Source organism: Schistocerca nitens, chromosome 4 (assembly GCF_023898315.1).
Source record: "Schistocerca nitens isolate TAMUIC-IGC-003100 chromosome 4, iqSchNite1.1, whole genome shotgun sequence".
NCBI lineage: Eukaryota > Metazoa > Arthropoda > Insecta > Orthoptera > Acrididae > Schistocerca > Schistocerca nitens.
Window position 1 is genome coordinate 94,503,351 of NC_064617.1, and position 18,940 is coordinate 94,522,290.

General features: G+C 36.3%; 1 protein-coding gene across 7 annotated transcripts in view; it reads left to right on the forward strand.

Moving 5' to 3' along the window:
* The window catches only part of LOC126251497 (cyclin-dependent kinase 11B), a 114,581-nt gene that overhangs the window by 68,225 nt on the left and 27,416 nt on the right, over window positions 1-18,940 (forward strand). For 3 of the 7 annotated variants that reach the window (XR_007545741.1, XR_007545745.1, XM_049951969.1), the window contains 5 exons: window positions 1,875-2,114; window positions 6,804-7,086; window positions 8,710-8,854; window positions 11,462-11,606; window positions 12,294-12,523. Coding sequence is in view for 1 of the 7 variants with exons in the window: in XM_049951969.1 (XP_049807926.1) it covers window positions 1,875-2,114; window positions 6,804-7,086; window positions 8,710-8,854; window positions 11,462-11,606; window positions 12,294-12,523 (1,043 nt within the window). In the remaining 6 variants the exon portion in view is untranslated. The remainder of the gene's footprint in view (window positions 1-1,874; window positions 2,115-6,803; window positions 7,087-8,709; window positions 8,855-11,461; window positions 11,607-12,293; window positions 12,524-18,940) is intronic. The other 4 variants (XR_007545743.1, XR_007545746.1, XR_007545742.1 and 1 more) reach the window with 3 other exon arrangements.

Genomic DNA, 18,940 nt, shown 5'->3' on the forward strand with positions numbered 1-18,940 from the left:
GGTTGATGTTATAATACTTTGTTTGTTCTTGGTTAATTTTCTGAGATCTTAGACTTTTAACATGAATTTACTCTTCTAAAAAAGTCTTCATGTGTGAAACACGGTTGGAAGATTTTTTCCCCATACCCAAAGGTATGAAGGGGCTACATAGCATTCTCTCGTGACTGTGCAACTATACATACCACCAGCAACAATATGTTGCTGTTGTGAATTTATTTCTGATTTGTGATTTAATTTTGAAATTTGTGAGGTGTGATATAAGAAAAGTGGTTGTATGTAATAGCATGTTTGAAATTTAGAGATTTTTCAGTGCTAGTTGGTTAAGAAAGTTTTGAAAGGTACTAAGTGTGCCACATTTCAATCTAGGCTGGCAAACAAGACAAGAGGAAAAACTAATCCTGTGCCGAGAATTGTAGAATTAACAGTCAGTCATACAAACTTACTATTTGGGAACCTTAGTTCAAAATGTAGATGCAGTCTCATTTGTAACATATTGTTAATTTAATATTCTTTTAACTACAAAAGTTACTAACTGATAAATATTTGTTTAGACTGTTATACAACTCTGAAGCTCACAGCAGTGGCAAGCTGTCTCTTCTCCATGACACCTGGGTTAAGATAATTTGTGACATTTCATAAAAGCAGGACATCTTCGAACAGTTCTGATGTATACTTTGTCGCAAAACTGCCAAAAATTGAAGTGTCCTTGTAAATACATACCACAGTCATTGTAAAGTTCTTGTGTTTCATATGTGCATAAAATGAGAGGTACTGTTTAATGAAAAATACAAACTAGTTGCGGGAGAAATGTTTGCACTACCAGTCCTCCTCCTCCTCCTCCTCCTCCTCCTTCTTCTTCTTCTTCTTCTTCTTCTTCTTCTCATTCAGTGAAAAACAGTCTTTAATCCTTCTTATGATTCAACAACATGCATTCTTGTTCATGTAGAAGAAGGAAAAATAATAAAATGTTTCATTTTGATTATCTGACTGCATGATACATTGTGATTTTTGTCTTGGGTTACAAATACAGCATTATGTTGCGCCAAGTTGCTATAGGAATTACTCAGTGAAGTAGAGAAATTTACAAATGAAAATATGGTCCGTTGTGGGCAATCTATTAAGGTTCTTTATTTAATTTGTGAAATTAGTTTATTTTGACTTTGCATCATTTTCAAGCACTTGCATGACATCAACTTACATACATCACATTTTACATTGTATGGGTAACACATTCATCTTGCACATATATGGTCACATGCAATAATCCATAAATACATGAGGACAGAGTCCAGATCATAATACAGTTAGTATTATGTGACATGATAGTGTAGTATTATGATCTGGACTCTGTCCACATGTATTTATAGATTATGGTGTGTGGCCATATATTTGCAAGATTAGTCCGTTACTTTCACATTGTAAAATGTGGTGTGCTTGAAAAACTTGTGTGCTCGAAAATGGTGCAAAGTTGAAACAAATTAATTATATAGATTAAATAAAGAAGGTTAATATACAGCCTACAGTGGACCATATTTTCATTTGTAAAATATTTAGAGGCTCTGGATCCACACAGAAACAAAATTTTTAGCCGTACAGAATGATTTAACAGGTATCTGATGCATACTATGCTTAAAAGCAAACTGTTCTTTAGTGGTAAAATAATATTTAATGTTGTACAACAGATTGCAATTGGTGGTGTGTTTCTCACTACCTAAATCGATATAAACTAGCTCACCCAATCAACCATTTTTGCATTTTTTTAGGTGTATTGCTTAGTGTGCAATGTCTGTTGAAATACATTGCTGTCTTCTCAATGTTTTTGTGTGACATTAAATTAATTTAAATCTTGTCCTTCATTAGCTCTCATTTCGCAGATGTACTTGGTAAAGATGAACTTATGGTGGTTACTCTGTCAGATGATTCAGATGGTTCACAAGAAGAAAGAATGGAGACAAACTCAGGTGCAAATGTTTCCGCAGGAGAAGGTGATATAGTAGTAGAAGAAGTGTCGAGTGGAGGTGAGGAAGCTTCAAGTGATGTAGAAGAAGAAGAAGATGATGATGATGAGGAGGAAGACAGTGAAACCAGTTCTGGGTCAGATGATGATGGAGCAGGTTTGTATCACTTAGTAAATATATTGATGGAAAAAAAAATAGCGACGTCAAAAAATAATTAATGTAGAGTAATGAAATTTCGGGAATAAATTTGTTTAGGTAGTATATGTAAAGACATTGCAAGGCCACAGGTTAGTGTAAGTGTGAGATAAGTCATTGCAAATGCAAAATGTGTGGTACATTAGTAATTGCCAGAATATCAATATAAGCATACAAATGTGCATGCATCATATTGTACAGGTGCCAGATGTCAGTTTGTGGGATGGAGTTTCGTGCATGTTGCGTTTGGTCAGTCAATACAGGGACAGTTAAAGCTGTTTGTAGATGATGCTAATTATAAAATTAGGGAATAGATAATTAATTACTGTATCTGTGGTGCTGCCACTGTGTTATGAAAATTTGAACGGCAGAATGATTCTTTTTCTGTATAGTTTTTTTATTAATCACTTCATGTTTCACAATTTAATAATTTATTCAACTTCCTGATGCAGTTAAATGACTATTGATTTTATGTAGATAGCATATTCTGCATTTGCAAACCATTTTATGTTTTTTTTCTTAATTGATCATAGATGAAGGGGATATTTCTCAGTATAAACTTATTGCATGATTGAACATTTATGTCTTTCATAGTTTACAAATTTTATTGTATCAAAAACTCAAAATTGTTGTTAGCAAATTGCACCTCTCAGTACAAAAACATTGTCTTTATCGTCATTTATCATACATTGTTTTGGATGTACTTGTGATAGTTTCAGAAAACAAAGCTGCATACACAGTTGACATCAAAGCTGTCTTTGAAACAGTAACACAACTTGGGGAGAACAATAAATCACTAAATACTTTCTCTGACAGCTACCTAGAACAGATAGTTTGGAAGCGCACTCATGACAGAAATATATTAGTTTTAACTGCAACAAATAGACAATCATCTTGTTGAAGGTTCCTACATTAAAATTAGCCTCTGTAATCACGATGCAGTTTTAGTAACAATGATTACAAAATTACAAAGGCATCTAAAACATGTAGAAAGATTTAAAAGTTCAGTGAACTAGATACGGTAGTGGTAGTGTCATATCAAGGAAGAACTCAAAATGTTTAGCTCTGGTCTTAAGCACATAGAGACACTGTGGCTGGAGTTTATGGAAGTAGTTTACGAAGTACTGGATAGATATGTATATAGTAGAACAATTCACAATGGAAAAGACCCTCCATGGAATACAGTCTATAAAGAATCATCTCAAGAAACAGTGGTTACCGAAAAATGGATGTAAAACAATGCGTAGGCCTATAGACAGATTCAAAATGAAACATATTTGGACCTCTCATAAGACTCACAGAAATCCTGGTCGTTGTAAGGGTTGTTAGTAGTACAGAAACTGAAATTGAGGCTACGAAAGCAAAGTCAGAAATACTGAACTCTGTTTCAAAAGTTCCTTTACAAAGGAACTTCCAGTAGTACTGCTCCATTCTAATTCTCGCGTCACTGTGAGAATTAATGTTATAGATATTTATGTCACTGAAACCACTTAAACTAGAAATGACCCCAGAGTCTGATGAAAACTATATCAGATTCCATAAGCAATTTGCACCTGAGTTAGACTCCCTTTCTGCTAAAGTATCCCATAGACTTCTTGAACAAAATATTGTGCCCATTGGTTGGAAGAAAGCAATGGTCACACCTACCTAGGAGGTGGTTAGCAGTAGTGATGCACTACTGTACCATACAATCAATATCCATCTGTTACAGGCTCTGAGAACATATTATGAGCTCAGCTGTAATGAGGTATTGCAAACAAAATTATTTCCGTCATTCCAGCCAGCACTGATTTAAAAACATTGATCGTGCAAAATTGAATTCACATTTTTTTGGTTCTGAAAGCCATGATCCAAGGTAATCAGGTCGACATAGTTATTCCTGACTTTTGAAAAGCATTTCACTTGGTATCACTCCAACACATATTAACAAGAGTTTTTTTTTTGGCAGGGAGGACACAACACATTATGTTGGATTACGAGCCATAGAAAACTGTTGAAATTCCTTCAGGCATGGCACAGGGAAGTGTGTTTGGACCCTTACTGATCATGTTATATATTTATGACATGGGAGAAAATATTATTAGTAACCTCAGACTTTTCACAGATAGTGTTGTTGTGTACAATTAAGTAATACCTGAGAAAAGTTAGCGGATATCTAGTCAAATCTTGATAAGCTGTCAAAGTGGTCCAATGATTGCAACTTGTTTTAAATGTTCAAAAATTGAACACCTTACAAAACACACAAACATCATACCCTATGATTGCAGTCAGTCAACCTCAGCAAATATGTTGGTATAACAGTTTTGAGGATATGAAATGGGTTGACCACATATGCTCAGTCGCTGGTAAACAAGGTAGCAGACTTCGCTCCTTGGTAGGATAGTAGGAAAATGCAGCCAGTCTACTTAAGAGATTTCTTATAAAACATTTGCATGTCCCATCCTAGAAATTCCTTTAGTATGTAGGGCTCATATTAAATAAGTCTAACAAGAAACATTGAATGGATACGAAGAAGGGTAGCACAGATTTGTTTGACCCGTGGGATAGCATCTCAGAAATGCTGAAAAACGTGAACAGGCAGATGCTTGAATATAGATAGAAACAGTTTCACAAAAGTGTTCTTAAAGAATTTGAAGAACAAGTAGTAAGTGAAGAATTCATCAGTAGACTACAGTCCTCTATGTATCGCTCCATGTAGCAGTTTATTCAGTACACTTTCATTATAGTGTGGTGAGATGGCTTCGGAAGTTGATGAAAAGTATTTTCTTACCTGTCACAGGATGAGGCTCAGTGACATATATATTCATTTAGAGTTATTGTAGGCTGGAAAATGATGGATTTATTTGTCATTTTTTTCCTTTTTGGTGTATTTTGGGCTTATTTATTTATTTCAATATGAATGGTTTTCTCTGCAGCTACAACCTCTTTCAGATAGTACTCACTATTCTCAAATCGAATCATCATCAGGTGGCCTCTGATACCTGTTTTTGTATTAATTAGAAGCATATCTGAAAGTTGAGATCCTTTACAACTAAGAACCTGAAGATGTCTATTACACTGCAATGGAAACTAAAGTAAGATTTTGGAAGTCTAGTTTCTACAAACCTTATTAGAGAAGGAAAGTTGCTACTCACCATATAGCGGAGATGCTGAGTCACGATAGGCACAACAAAAATATTCACACAATAATAGCTTTCAGCCATTAAGGCCTTTGTCAGCAATAGACACACAAACACACAAGCGCGCGTGCGTGCCCAATATCTCTCTCTCTCTCTCTCTCTCTCTCTCTCTCTCTCTCTCTCTCTCTCTCTCACTCACACACACACACACGCGCACACACACACACGCACACACAAACGCAAACTCACACATGTCTGCAGTCTCAGATAACTGAAACCACACTGGTTGCAGTTGCGTTTGCACGCGCGCTGTGTGTGCTGACAAAGGCCTTGATAGCCGAAAGCTATAATTGTGTGAATCTTTTTGTTATGCCTATCGCGACTCAGCATCTCCGCTATATGGTGAGTAGCAGCTTTCCTTCTCTAATATTGTTGCATTCCATCCTGGATTTTCCATTGTTTGATTCTGTGTACCTTAGTGTGTTTCAGTCGAATATTAACCTAGTTTTACCAATTTTAATTACTCTTTCCATAATGTGTATTGTGGGTTCACTAATCCATATCAAGTGCCCACGATAGTTCAGTCTCATTCCCCAAATGAATTGTAGATATCTTGAAGCTCATTTTTCATACTATGTTAATCAGAAAGTATATGTCTGAAAGAAGAAACTTTTCTTTCATACTAAGCGTTCTTCACACTATGTTACACACCACCAGAACTTGGTTTTTAATATCCACTGTGCCATATTTTTTTCCTGTTTCAGTCAACGTTTGCCCTAAATTTAGAAAGCCTATATGCTGCTAAATGACATCAAATCCTTAGCACACATTTCCACACACTTGTCAACCGCTAAGTCTTTTTCCTCTTTCAAAGTATTTATGTAGTGAGGAATTACTGGACAAATTCACAAACATGTCATAACATATTCGAGGTTCCTGGATACGTGTTAAGTAAATTCTTAAACACATGCATTCTGTTTCGTGACTGGTATATATTCCTGAAATCTTGATTTCTTCTCAATGTCCCTTAAGTTTAGTTTCTTCATTTTGATGCTTCCACTGTTATGATAAGAGCTGCAGTGAAACTGCCTACGCAAACATATACCCGACTAGGCACATTGGACTTATAGCGCAACCTGTTGTCAGTTGCAGCTGGCTGAATGAGTCCGTGAAGCTTGCCAGGCTTGCAGGAACCCAAGTTGGCCAGTTGTGCTTCAATGCTTCAATACAGATGTACTCGTGTCTCCGTTGTGACAGGTTGAGGTGCTTTAATGGTTGCGGTGGAGATAGGAGCAGGCAAGCTGGAGCGAGAATTTGTACACCTCTGTGCCACTTATTGCTAATTTGAAATTTGACACTTAAGTCATTGCTGTTTAAATTTGGGGATGAAATTCATATTTGTATGGGTTTTGCCTATATGCCACAACTTGTATTGTTCAAATTTAAGTCACTGGATAAACTTTCAGACCCTCTGTTTGTTACAGTGACTGTATTGATTCACAATTTGAATCAGGATTCTTTTTGTTACCAGCAGCTGCTGATACTGACGACTCACGTGGACATCACACTGAAAATGAAGAATATGAAGGTAGTCCTGGATCTGTAAAGAGGGAGCGGGATAGTCCTGAGAGAGAAAGTCCTCCTGCAGCAGCTGTTGGAGTAAATGAGAAAAAACCTACAAAAACAGATGAGAATGGCATACCATTCATCAGTGATTCGCCGAAGGCCGAGAATGCATTGAAAGAAGAATTGCCCCCATACCTCCCTGCCATCCAAGGATGTCGTAACGTGGAAGAGTTTCAGTGTTTAAATAGGTTGGTATGATAAAACATAGGAAAAAATTGAACAGTTGTGAAATATGTGCTCAGCTGCATAATTTTCTTTTTATTTTCCACAAATTTTTCTCATCAGAATCTCTTAAGAAATACCATTTTGTCTAATGAAAAGAGGGTTGGGGCATATAGTGAAGGTACTACAATGCTTGACACTTTCACATTAAGTTCCATATTCTGAAAAAATAGGATTTTTTTTCTTTCACAAAATGATGCACTGCTCTTCTTAAGGAACTATGCAATCACTCTGATGAAGGAACACATCCATCAATGCACTTGTATTTGTGTAAGTAGCACAAATTCCTTTTTATAGCTATGGATATTCAACTCTTACGTGAAAGTTTAATCTTCTTCTCACATATGCTGTTTGACACGTAGCACTACTAACTGGTTGAGTAAAAGGATCATATAACATTTTAGCTGTTTCCATGATTTGGAGGCAACCAACAGATCACCAACAGATTGCTATTTTCGTCTCACAGCAATAGTTGGAATTATTAAAAACAAAACGAAATAAAAATGTAATATCCCCACTTCCCAGCCAGTGTAAGTCCTATCACAATGGAAAACTACTGATATCAGTGGCTTACTGATATATGAATGATGACCCCACATTTCAAGACTTATGTCATCTGCAGAGACAAATATGACCACAATTGCAGGTGGAAAAAGGCATGCTGGAAATAAACTACCGGTTCAACAGAAAAATTAAGATTGTTATCTCTAATGGAAGATGATGAAAGCAAGGGAAATGGATTCATTCAAATGGAAAATGTTTGGCCTCATATCAGAAACAGTAGGGGAAGGTTAACTTTTTTAGAAATTGAAGTTGGCATCTCTGTGACACAAATTTAGAAAGATAATTGGATTAGAAGTGTATGTTCATGCATTAATTTGTTTAGATTATAAATGGTATTATATTTATTTCAGAATGGCTCATCAGGTTACATTTAATTTGTTGCAGAATTGCTGTAACCATGTTGAAAACAGAATACAAATTATCATGAGTTGATAGCCACCAAAAGTCACTGTCAATGATATAAAAACTCCATAAATTTTTATTCCACTGCATAGTCGCAAGCTGTAGTGATTCCATGTAAATGACATAAAAAACATAAATGCGCAGTTGTACATGTTACTGTCATGTAAATGAAAGAAAACCTGTTTCCCTTTCAACTTAAGCAGTATGTATATTGAACATTAGTAAACTTGTCTATAGTTACTCTTTCTTTAAAATGTTATTTTTACCAGTAATAGTTACTAAATGTTTTATGAATAGAGTGTTCATATGCAGATTCATGTACAACTGGATGTAGGATAGTCTGTCTCTAAAGCTTCAATCCAGGACGACAACCGCTGTAATGTGGACTGCCTGATAAGTCACCACGTGTCATAAGATTTAGATGTGAATAGAAATGCTGTAGTAGTTGCAGTGCAGACTTGGCCATGTCATTGTGGGAAACACCTAATACATTGACAAATGACATAATTGTGGTGACAAAAATTCTTAAGTTCTGTCCATAGTATGCTCAAAATGAAAAACTTTCAGTTGTTTTTATTTGTACTGTTTACATAAATGAATCTTACATTAATGTTTTCTTGTAGGATTGAAGAAGGGACGTATGGTGTAGTGTATCGTGCTCGTGATAAACGAACCAGTGAAGTGGTAGCACTGAAAAGATTAAAGATGGAGAAAGAGAAAGAAGGTTTTCCAATTACGTCACTAAGAGAAATTAATACACTTCTGAAGGTTAGTTAATGCAATCAATATTGTGCATTAAGATAACTTAACCTTTCGTCAGTACAATAAGAGTGAATATTATTAGCCAATTGTATAGTTTCCAAAGAAATGCAAGTAATTACAGTAGTAAATTGCTTGTCCACTAGAACTAAATCAGTCCTTTTGATAAAATGTGTTCTAGAGTAAGAACACTGTTTAAGGTCAAGGAACTTTCTGGCATAAATTTGCCTTTTCAGATTGTACTTAGTGTTTTGAGCATTCTTGTGTCTTTAAGTGTAAAAGTACTATGTTGAAGATAAATTGTGAAATTATTTCAAAGTCCTTAAAGGGAAAGACAGTGAAAAGCAAACAGATAGAAAGCAAACTACCGTATTTACTCGAATCTAAGCCGCACTTTTTTTTTTCGGTTTTTGTGATCCAAAAAACCGCCTGCGGCTTAGAATCGAGTGCAAAGTAAGCGGAAGTTCTGAAAAATGTTGGTAGGTGCCGCCACAACTAACTTCTGCCGTCGAATATATGTAGCGCTACACAGACATGCTTTGCAAGCACAAAGATAAATACTGGTGCCAAAACCTCTGCGTCAATAAATAAATTTTTTAAAAAAAGGTGGAAGACGAGCTTTTTTTGCCGCCTTGAGTTTCGACCACTGCATTTTCATACATTATCCAACAAAGTGAATACAAATTCCGTATTGCTTATCTTCGAATGTAGCAGCACTTCAATGTACTACGAAAATCCGACTGGCAAGACTGTTTGGGATGTTTGTCAATATGGCCAACTCTACGATCTGAATTTTTTCCTACCTGTGAGAAGACATGGTTGCTAATAGGAACTTTCATTAATTGTGAATCACATGCAGTATTCTCTTCACCATAAGAATAATTCGAATATAAACATTTTGCCATGTATGTGTTTCGTGTTTGCTGCTATCTCATTTAAATCCTGTCTGCCTAATAAACTACGAAACTAGAGTGAGACAACAGCAAACGCGGAAGAATATACATATCATGTCATGTTTATATTCGTATTATTCGTGTGCCCAATAGTGATAGTCAGAAATGAAGCACGGCAATTGACTAGATTTTTAGATCTAAGATGGCTCTGTGCAGAATGTAATGTACTAAAGCGGCGTCTGCAAAGATTTTCAAACGGAAAAAATTTTTCGCTAAACTCTCGTGCAGAACATCTTCTATCATACGCAGTCTATTATTTGGTTCTTGTTGATCATTAACAAAGAAAGCAGCAGTAACAACAAATAGCAGTCTCTTGCCATTGTTTCGCTAATGAGACGATTCCTCTCTTTTTTTTTTAAAAAAATTTGTAAGCGGCGGTAGCGCGCACAAAAGCAAACCATGTCGCGAGCGGCGGGCCGTTAACACTTATTATCAGAATTCGACAAACAATGCATGACACATTACAGTAATGCATTTTCAGTTTAGAGTGACGTAAACACCTATAACAAAGAGAACGGTACTTATCAGATCAAAGAAAAATAAGCAATGAATTCAAACTAGTCGAAGCACGTGAAAAAGGAAGGGTACCCGTATAAATGCGGACGGAGCGCCTGACGCATAACAATGGCTACCTGGTAAAGCTTAACTTCTAAGCTTACGACTCGAACCAAACTACTGTAGCTGTATTGTCATTCATTCGACCTAAATTGTGTCTCATATTACAATGGACCAACTTTGTTTAGTCTTGTAGGTGCGGCCTAAAACTTTCCTCTCCCCTTGAATTTCGAGTCTCAAATTTCAGGTGCGGCTTAGATTTGGGAAAATTTTTTTTCCTCAATTTCGAGTCTCATTTTTCGAGTGCGGCTTAGATTCGAGTGCGGCTTAGATTCGAGTAAATACGGTATAAGACTTGACTTGTGAGGCTGACACACAGGAAAAGCCAAGATAGACTGTAAAAATTGAATTGGTAGTCAACACACTAGATTGTTGTTGGTCTTTGGGATAAGAATACATGACATTGTACTCAGTCACAGTTGCAAGGCATTAGTGAACAGTGCTGCTAAAGGGAGATAGGTTGCAGTTTCACAGAAGTTAGGAAAGATGACAAAAAGAGTTCAGTGAAGCCAGAGTCAGTTACTAGTGGGGCTTTGGAAAGTGGAAACTGGAAGAAAAGTAGAAGAAATAACAGAAAGTAATAACAGCTACTCAGAGATAGCACAGATAATAAAGACTGAGCCAAAAAAGGGAGATGGATTAAGAAGTACAGAAAAAGAAATTAGTTTCATTAACTGCAGGTCAGTGACATAGGATTGATGATTATTTAAACAAATATAATTCCTGTCATGTAGTTTAACACTTTACTTTGTTATTGTGTGCATCTCGTTTATGCTCAAATTTGGCATATTCTGTCACTGTACTATCTTTTGACAAGTATGGTAGTTTCACTGAGCTTTGCTGTAGCCTGTGGTTTTCATTTGCAATTCACCTGTTCAATCTGTTTTTAAACACCCTCAGTATACATTAACACACAGTGCCAAAAATTTAATTCCAAATTCTTAGTACAACAAAAATCCTAATTTCCTTTGTTAGTTTCAAGCAGTGACATTTAAAAAAGCTAATTTTCATTCATATTTCTGGTTAATATTAATTGTTTTATTTTTAGGCCCAGCATCCAAACATAGTGACTGTACGTGAAATAGTTGTTGGCAGTAACATGGATAAAATTTTTATTGTTATGGACTACGTGGAACATGATTTGAAGTCACTAATGGAGACCATGAAACAAAAGAAGCAGGTGTTTATTCCAGGTAATTGTTCACAATTAGGATAGTTATGTTTGTTTTGTAAAGAGTATGTTGTGGCTAATGGAAATCTGAGACAGACCAAGACGGATTTTCATTAGCTATGAAATATTAATGGCGTTGCTGTTTGAAATTTTTTGACCATCTTTGGCTGATACTGTTAGGTCTTCATTTATTTTATCCCTATCATTTATTCACCTAATTCATTCTGTATGTTGTTTTTGTTTATTTCTTATATGTGGAATGCTAATTCTTTTGATACAATAAGTACCTTAATACTTTCTGCAGAAATACTTTGATACTCCGTGTATTGTGAAGAAATAACAATGTATGCCATCTCTATTACTTATAATAAACTGTGCAAATTCCAAAAAAATATAGTTTGAGGCTGATTGTTCTACTGTTATGGGAACTTGGATATTTTCTATTTCTCATTTGCATATTGAGACCACCTGTTACCACATCCTGTTTTCCTTCCAACCAAATTACTACATTAAAAATTCATCATTATCTCTCTCTCACCCCACTTCAATCATATACATTATAATGTACTTTCAACCAAATTAGACCAGAGACATTTTAGTAATTGTTTTCTGGTCAGTGTACTCATGATTTAGCTTTTCACGCTGAAATACTTTAACTGTACTGTATTTTTTTGAAGATATGTGTAGCTGATTTTAAACACTGTTTCAGGTGAAGTGAAGTGTCTTATGCAGCAACTTTTGCGTGCAGTAGCCCATTTACATGACAACTGGATATTGCACCGTGATCTCAAGACATCTAATCTACTACTGAGCCATAAGGGGATACTGAAGGTTGGCGATTTTGGCTTGGCTCGTGAATATGGTTCTCCACTGAAACCGTATACTCCAGTAGTTGTAACACTTTGGTATCGAGCACCAGAACTACTTCTGTGTACAAAGGTTAGTACATCTGTGCTGTGTAATGACGTATACATATCACAAATGTTGTAGACTGCTCTCATCATAATTATGAACTACATGTGGGCATATAGAAACACAAAAATGTATTCCCAATACACCAGAAGAAATGGTGACACAGTAGTATGTAAGAACTGAAAGAGAAATATCGAGTGTAGCGAGGGGGAACAGAATGCTTGCAAAGTAGACTGAACATGGTATAGGATTTATATGTTTATTGACCATATATCATTTAGGTAGAAGACTATGACTTAATTTGGATTGGTTGACATGTACAAAGACATTTCTTGTCCTGGTCCCTAACTACAAACACAAAATGTAGTTATTAGTGCTTCTTTACAAGAGAATCACATTGTAGTTTCAGAACTAACTCCCCACAGATAAGGTACTAGGCATGACTTCTGAATTAACAGAAAACAAAAATGTTCACAAACCTAGACCAACAAGCAGTCATTTCCAACAAGCATTGTTAGAACTGTAAATACTGAGATGCAAATGTCAATTAACAAATAAGGCAATTCTTATTGTTCAAACACGACTAACCAGCAGTATTGTTAAACCCTCATCATTCCCTGAAGACTCGCTAAAAAAGAATGGACCAATGATCCAATTGTGCACAAGTTTGCACTACTCATTGGCCTTTCCTATTTCTCTTTATTTTGTGTGTAACATGAGGATTCTTTGGTTCCCATGTACAAAAGTTATCATGGTTCAGTTTTCTGGAGCATGAAATGTTAGCTCATCGGAGAAAAAAATTATTTTCCAAAATCTCATTGTTTGCATCAGTCATGGCTTGTACATCCACTTCAAACTGTCTGTAGGAATGGTCTCCAGCCATCTTCTACCACTAATGTAGCCAAATCCAAAATAATATGCCAACTCTTTGAAGATATGGTATAAGGCCAGGGAGGAGGAGAAATTTATTCCTTGAGAGGCAATCACAATCACGTACTTATGATTTAGGCTCTTCACAAAGACTGAAATACCATCTCCTCATTGTAGCTGTTTGGCATTTTCACTGAGCAAGGTGGTGCAGTGGTTAGCACACTGGACTCACATTCGGGAGGACAATGGTTCAAACCCTTGTCCGGCCATCTTTATTTAGGTTTTCCCTGATTTCCCTAAACCGCTTCAGGCAAATGCCAGGATGGTTCCCGTGAACGGGCATGGCCGATTTCCTTCCCTAATCAGGCTTGTGCTCCATCTCTAATGACCTCGTTGTGGACTGGACGTTAAACACGAACCTCCTCCTCCTTCTCCTTTAACAATTGCAAATCAGGTGAATGGTTTGTGGTCTTTTATTAAATAGTATATTGGGTGAAGCACAAACTATGACTCCTTTGATGGAACACCATCAGAAGTGTTTATTTGCTTGTACAGCTTCCTTTATAGTTTGAAAAGGAGTGGTGTTATAGCACAGCAGTTATTACATTATTCTTATTATTTTATTACTTTCTCAGACTTTTTAGAAGTCTGGTTAAGAATGGAGTGACGCGGACCTTTATCAAGCGTCACTTCCTTTTTGCTGTACGGTACATGTTATATTGCATTTAGGAACTTTCGGGTAATTGAACATGTATCAATAATTACGGATTTCTGTAATTGTATATATATGTTTGGATGTAGCTGTATTGCATTGATGTATTGGTGGATATTGTGTGGTATGACTCCTGTAGTTGATAGTATAATTGGTATGATGTCAACTTTATCCTGATGCCACATGTCTTTGACTTCCTCAGCCAGTTGGATGTATTTTTCAATTTTTTCTCCTGTTTTCTTTTGTATATTTGTTGTATTGGGTATGGATATTTCGATTAATTGTGTTAATTTCTTCTTTTTATTGGTGAGTATGATGTCAGGTTTGTTATGTGGCGTTGTTTTATCTGTTATAATGGTTCTGTTCCAGTATAATTTGTATTCATCATTCTCCAGTACATTTTGTGGTGCATACTTGTATGTAGGAACGTGTTGTTTTATAAGTTTATGTTGTAAGGCAAGCTGTTGATGTATTATTTTTGCGACATTGTCATGTCTTCTGGGGTATTCTGTATTTGCTAGTATTGTACATCCGCTTGTGATGTGATCTACTGTTTCTATTTGTTGTTTACAAAGTCTGCATTTATCTGTTGTGGTATTGGGATCTTTAATAATATGCTTGCTGTAATACCTGGTGTTTATTGTTTGATCCTGTATTGCAATCATGAATCCTTCTGTCTCACTGTATATATTGCCTTTTCTTAGCCATGTGTTGGATGCGTCATGATCGATGTGTGGTTGTGTTAGATGATACGGGTGCTTGCCATGTAGTGTTTTCTTTTTCCAATTTACTTTCTTCGTATCTGTTGATGTTATGTGATCTAAAGGGTTGTAGAAGTGGTTATGAAATTGCAGTGGTGTAGCCGATGTATTTATATGAGTGATTGCTTTGTGTATTTTGCTAGTTTCTGCTCGTTCTAGAAAGAATTTTCTTAAATTGTCTACCTGTCCATAATGTAGGTCTTTTATGTCGATGAATCCCCTTCCTCCTTCCTTTCTGCTTAATGTGAATCTTTCAGTTGCTGAATGTATGTGATGTATTCTATATTTGTGGCATTGTGAACGTGTAAGTGTATTGAGTGCTTCTAGGTCTGTGTTACTCCATTTCACTACTCCAAATGAGTAGGTCAATACTGGTATAGCGTAAGTATTTATAGCTTTTGTCTTGTTTCTTGCTGTCAATTCTGTTTTCAGTATTTTTGTTAGTCTTTGTCTATATTTTTCTTTTAGTTCTTCTTTAATATTTGTATTATCTATTCCTATTTTTTGTCTGTATCCTAGATATTTATAGGCATCTGTTTTTTCCATCGCTTCTATGGAGTCACTGTGGTTATTCAATATGTAATCTTCTTGTTTAGTGTGTTTTCCCTTGACTATGCTGTTTTTCTTACATTTGTCTGTTCCAAAAGCCATATTTATATCATTGCTGAATACTTCTGTTATCTTTAGTAATTGGTTGAGTTGTTGATTGGTTGCTGCCAGTAGTTTTAGATCATCCATGTATAGCAAATGTGTGATTTTGTGTGGGTATGTTCCAGTAATATTATATCCATAATTTGTATTATTTAGCATGTTGGATAGTGGGTTCAGAGCAAGACAGAACCAGAAAGGACTTAATGAGTCTCCTTGGTATATTCCACGCTTAATCTGTATTGGCTGTGATGTGATATTATTAGAGTTAGTTTGGATATTAAGTGTGGTTTTCCAGTTTTTCATAACTATGTTTAGGAACTGTATCAATTTAGGATCTACTTTGTATATTTCCAATATCTGTAGTAACCATGAGTGGGGTACACTGTCAAAAGCTTTTTGGTAATCAATGTATGCGTAGTGTAGCGACCTTTGTTTAGTTTTAGCTTGATATGTCACCTCTGCATCTATTATCAGTTGCTCTTTACATCCTCGTGCTCCTTTGCAGCAGCCTTTTTGTTCTTCATTTATAATTTTGTTCTGTGTTGTATGTGTCTTTAATTTCTGTGCAATGACTGAGGTTAATATTTTGTAGATTGTTGGTAGGCATGTTATGGGGCGATATTTAGCTGGGTTTGCTGTGTCTGCTTGATCTTTAGGTTTCAGATAGGTTATTCCATGTGTAAGTGTATCAGGGAATTTGTATGGGTCTGCAATGTAACTGTTAAATAATTTAGTTAGATGTGAATGTGTTGAGGTGAACTTCTTTAGCCAGAAATTTGCTATTTTATCATTTCCAGGGGCTTTCCAATTGTGCGTAGAATTAATTGCTCGGGTGACTTCATGTTGTAAAATTATCACTTCAGGCATTTGTGGTATCATCTTGTATGAGTCTGTTTCTGCTTGTATCCACCATGCATGCCTGTTATGTTGTACCGGGTTTGACCATATGTTGCTCCAGAAGTGTTCCATGTCTGTTATGTTTGGTGGATTGTCTATTTTAATGTGTGTGTTATCTATTGTCTGGTAAAATTTCTTTTGGTTTGTGTTGAATGTTTGGTTTTGTTTCCTTCTATTTTCACTTTTTTTGTATCTCCTAAGTCGTTTGGCCAATGCTTGTAATTTCTGCTTCTTTTCATCTAATTGCTCTATTGCTTCTTGTTGTGAGATTTTACCTAACCTTTTTCGTTTTTTGTCTGATATTTCATTTCTTATAAATTGTGTTAGCTGTCCGATGTCTTTTCTCAGTTTTTCTATTCTGATCTGTAGCCTGTGTTGCCATGCTGGTTTTGTGGGTTTCTTCTGTGTGTTGGTTGGTTCTGATCTCTGCCTAGTGTGTATATTTAGTGTAGTGAGTGCTCCTACATAAACCAGTAGTTGTAACTCTTCCATTGTTGTATTTTCATTTATTTTGTTGTGTATGATTGTGTTGATAGTTGTTATTGTTGTTTCGACTTGTGGGTTATTTGGTGGTGTATGCAAGAATGGTCTAATGTCTGTATTTGTGTCTTTGTATTCTATATATGTCAGCTGAAATTTCTCTTCTATATCTAACATGTGTGTCACTTCGTGTTCTATTTGTGCTTGTTCTGGTGGCTGTCTTAAGATGTCGTTTTCCTCTGATTGTTTAATTGATGTGTGTTGTTCTTTGTTTGTTTGCTCTGGGATGTTTGAGTCCATTACTGTATTTTCTTCTTCTTCTTCTTCTGATAGCACATTATTTTGTTCTAGTATTTGTTGTACTTGTTGTTTGATGTTTTCTAATTCTGACTGGGGTATCCTGTTATTTTTTATTATTACACGGATCTGATCAGCTAGTCGTTGTTCTGTTAAAAATTTTAATTCTGGGTATCTGGTAATAAATGTTGTGTATACTTGTGATCTGTATCCAGTTGTGTTGGTTCCTAGGTTTGTTGCTTGGTAATAACAGAACATGAGGTGTCGATTAACTTCATCTGACCATCTCATCCTCTGTCTTTGTTTTCCTTCTAGGGTGGTTGCAGGAAGCATATCCTGCAAAACACCTCTATTTGGATTTAAATCATTATCCAGTTGGCTAGCGGTGTCGTTACCATTGTGGGCGGGCATAGGGTTCAAGCGTCGTCCCCGACCATGACGGCGCTTGTCCGAGGCTTCTTTAGTTCTGTCCTGAACCAAGTAATCACACTAAAAGGGGGGTTAGCCCTATTAGTGGTTTGTTCTTTTCGTCGCCTTTTACGACTGGCAGAACATACCGGAGGCCTATTCTTTTCCCGGGCCTCCACGGGGTTTATTATTATTATTATTATTATTATTATTGTTCAAATATTTCCCTATTCCTTTATTAGTAAAATCATCTGTTCTGGCATAGAAAGTGGAAAATGTTAAGTGTTATCTCTCAACAAATGACACAGAAACACCATACTAGTTTGTGGACAGTACAAACAATAATCAGATTGCCTTGCTGTGGATTGAGTAGGAACCACATTCTCAAAATAAAAATCTTGAGCTCTTATAGTGGTGCACATCTAAGAAGGCAGCTGCATTCCTCACAGAGAAGGATTGAAATAACTTTGCGGCATGACTAGTGTGCTCGCTGTCTCATGCCGCATGTTCCAGCCATTTGTGTGCACTGCCAACTGGCAAAGCTGTGGTGTGCACCACATCAGGCCACTGTTTCTGCTTCTTACACTACCTAGAAAAATTTACTTCACTTGGAAAACTATGACTATCACTTTAATGAAAAAGTGTCATGTTTGTTTTATGCCACCCATAACTAACATTACAGTGGCTAAATACCCTCACCATAACTAAATTAACATGAAAATCAAAGCTAAATTTTCTATGCACAACCTAAAGCACATGCTGCAGACAGACACCAGTGTGATGCTATTGGCTAGAGCATCATGTGACACGCATCTCCCTTCCACTGTGCATTGCTGACCATCTGTATTCACATGCGCACAGCACTGTAACAGTGGTATATTTGACGTGTTATTTGACTTGGTGAAAAAGTCTTATATAATGTTGATCATTGTTCAGAGTGCAAACATTATAGACAAGCCAAACTGACATGAGCATAGCTCATGCAATTAACTGAAGTTATTGTGACCTTCACAAGGTCAGACAGTCCTATGAAATAATTTAAAACATGTAGACCTTACGAGTCAGCTGTGTATTAGTGGTAATGTTAATGGTCTAAGGGAGCTGCACATACTCATCGTCCTGATTATGGTTGTTGGAATGTTACATTGCTGTTTTGTAGCTGAACTGAACAAAGATGATGTGTTACCTTTCAAACGATCTGTCACCTTGCTGCTATCAGTGATAATATTACCTTAATTATTTTCTTGTGCACTCGCTTCACTTCAAATTCCTTGATGTAGTGGACTTGCTATGCAGAGCCACCAATTCTTGCCGTGTGACTTTGTCATCATCTGCAGAGGGTCAAGGGCTGGAAGAGAGCTTCAAACT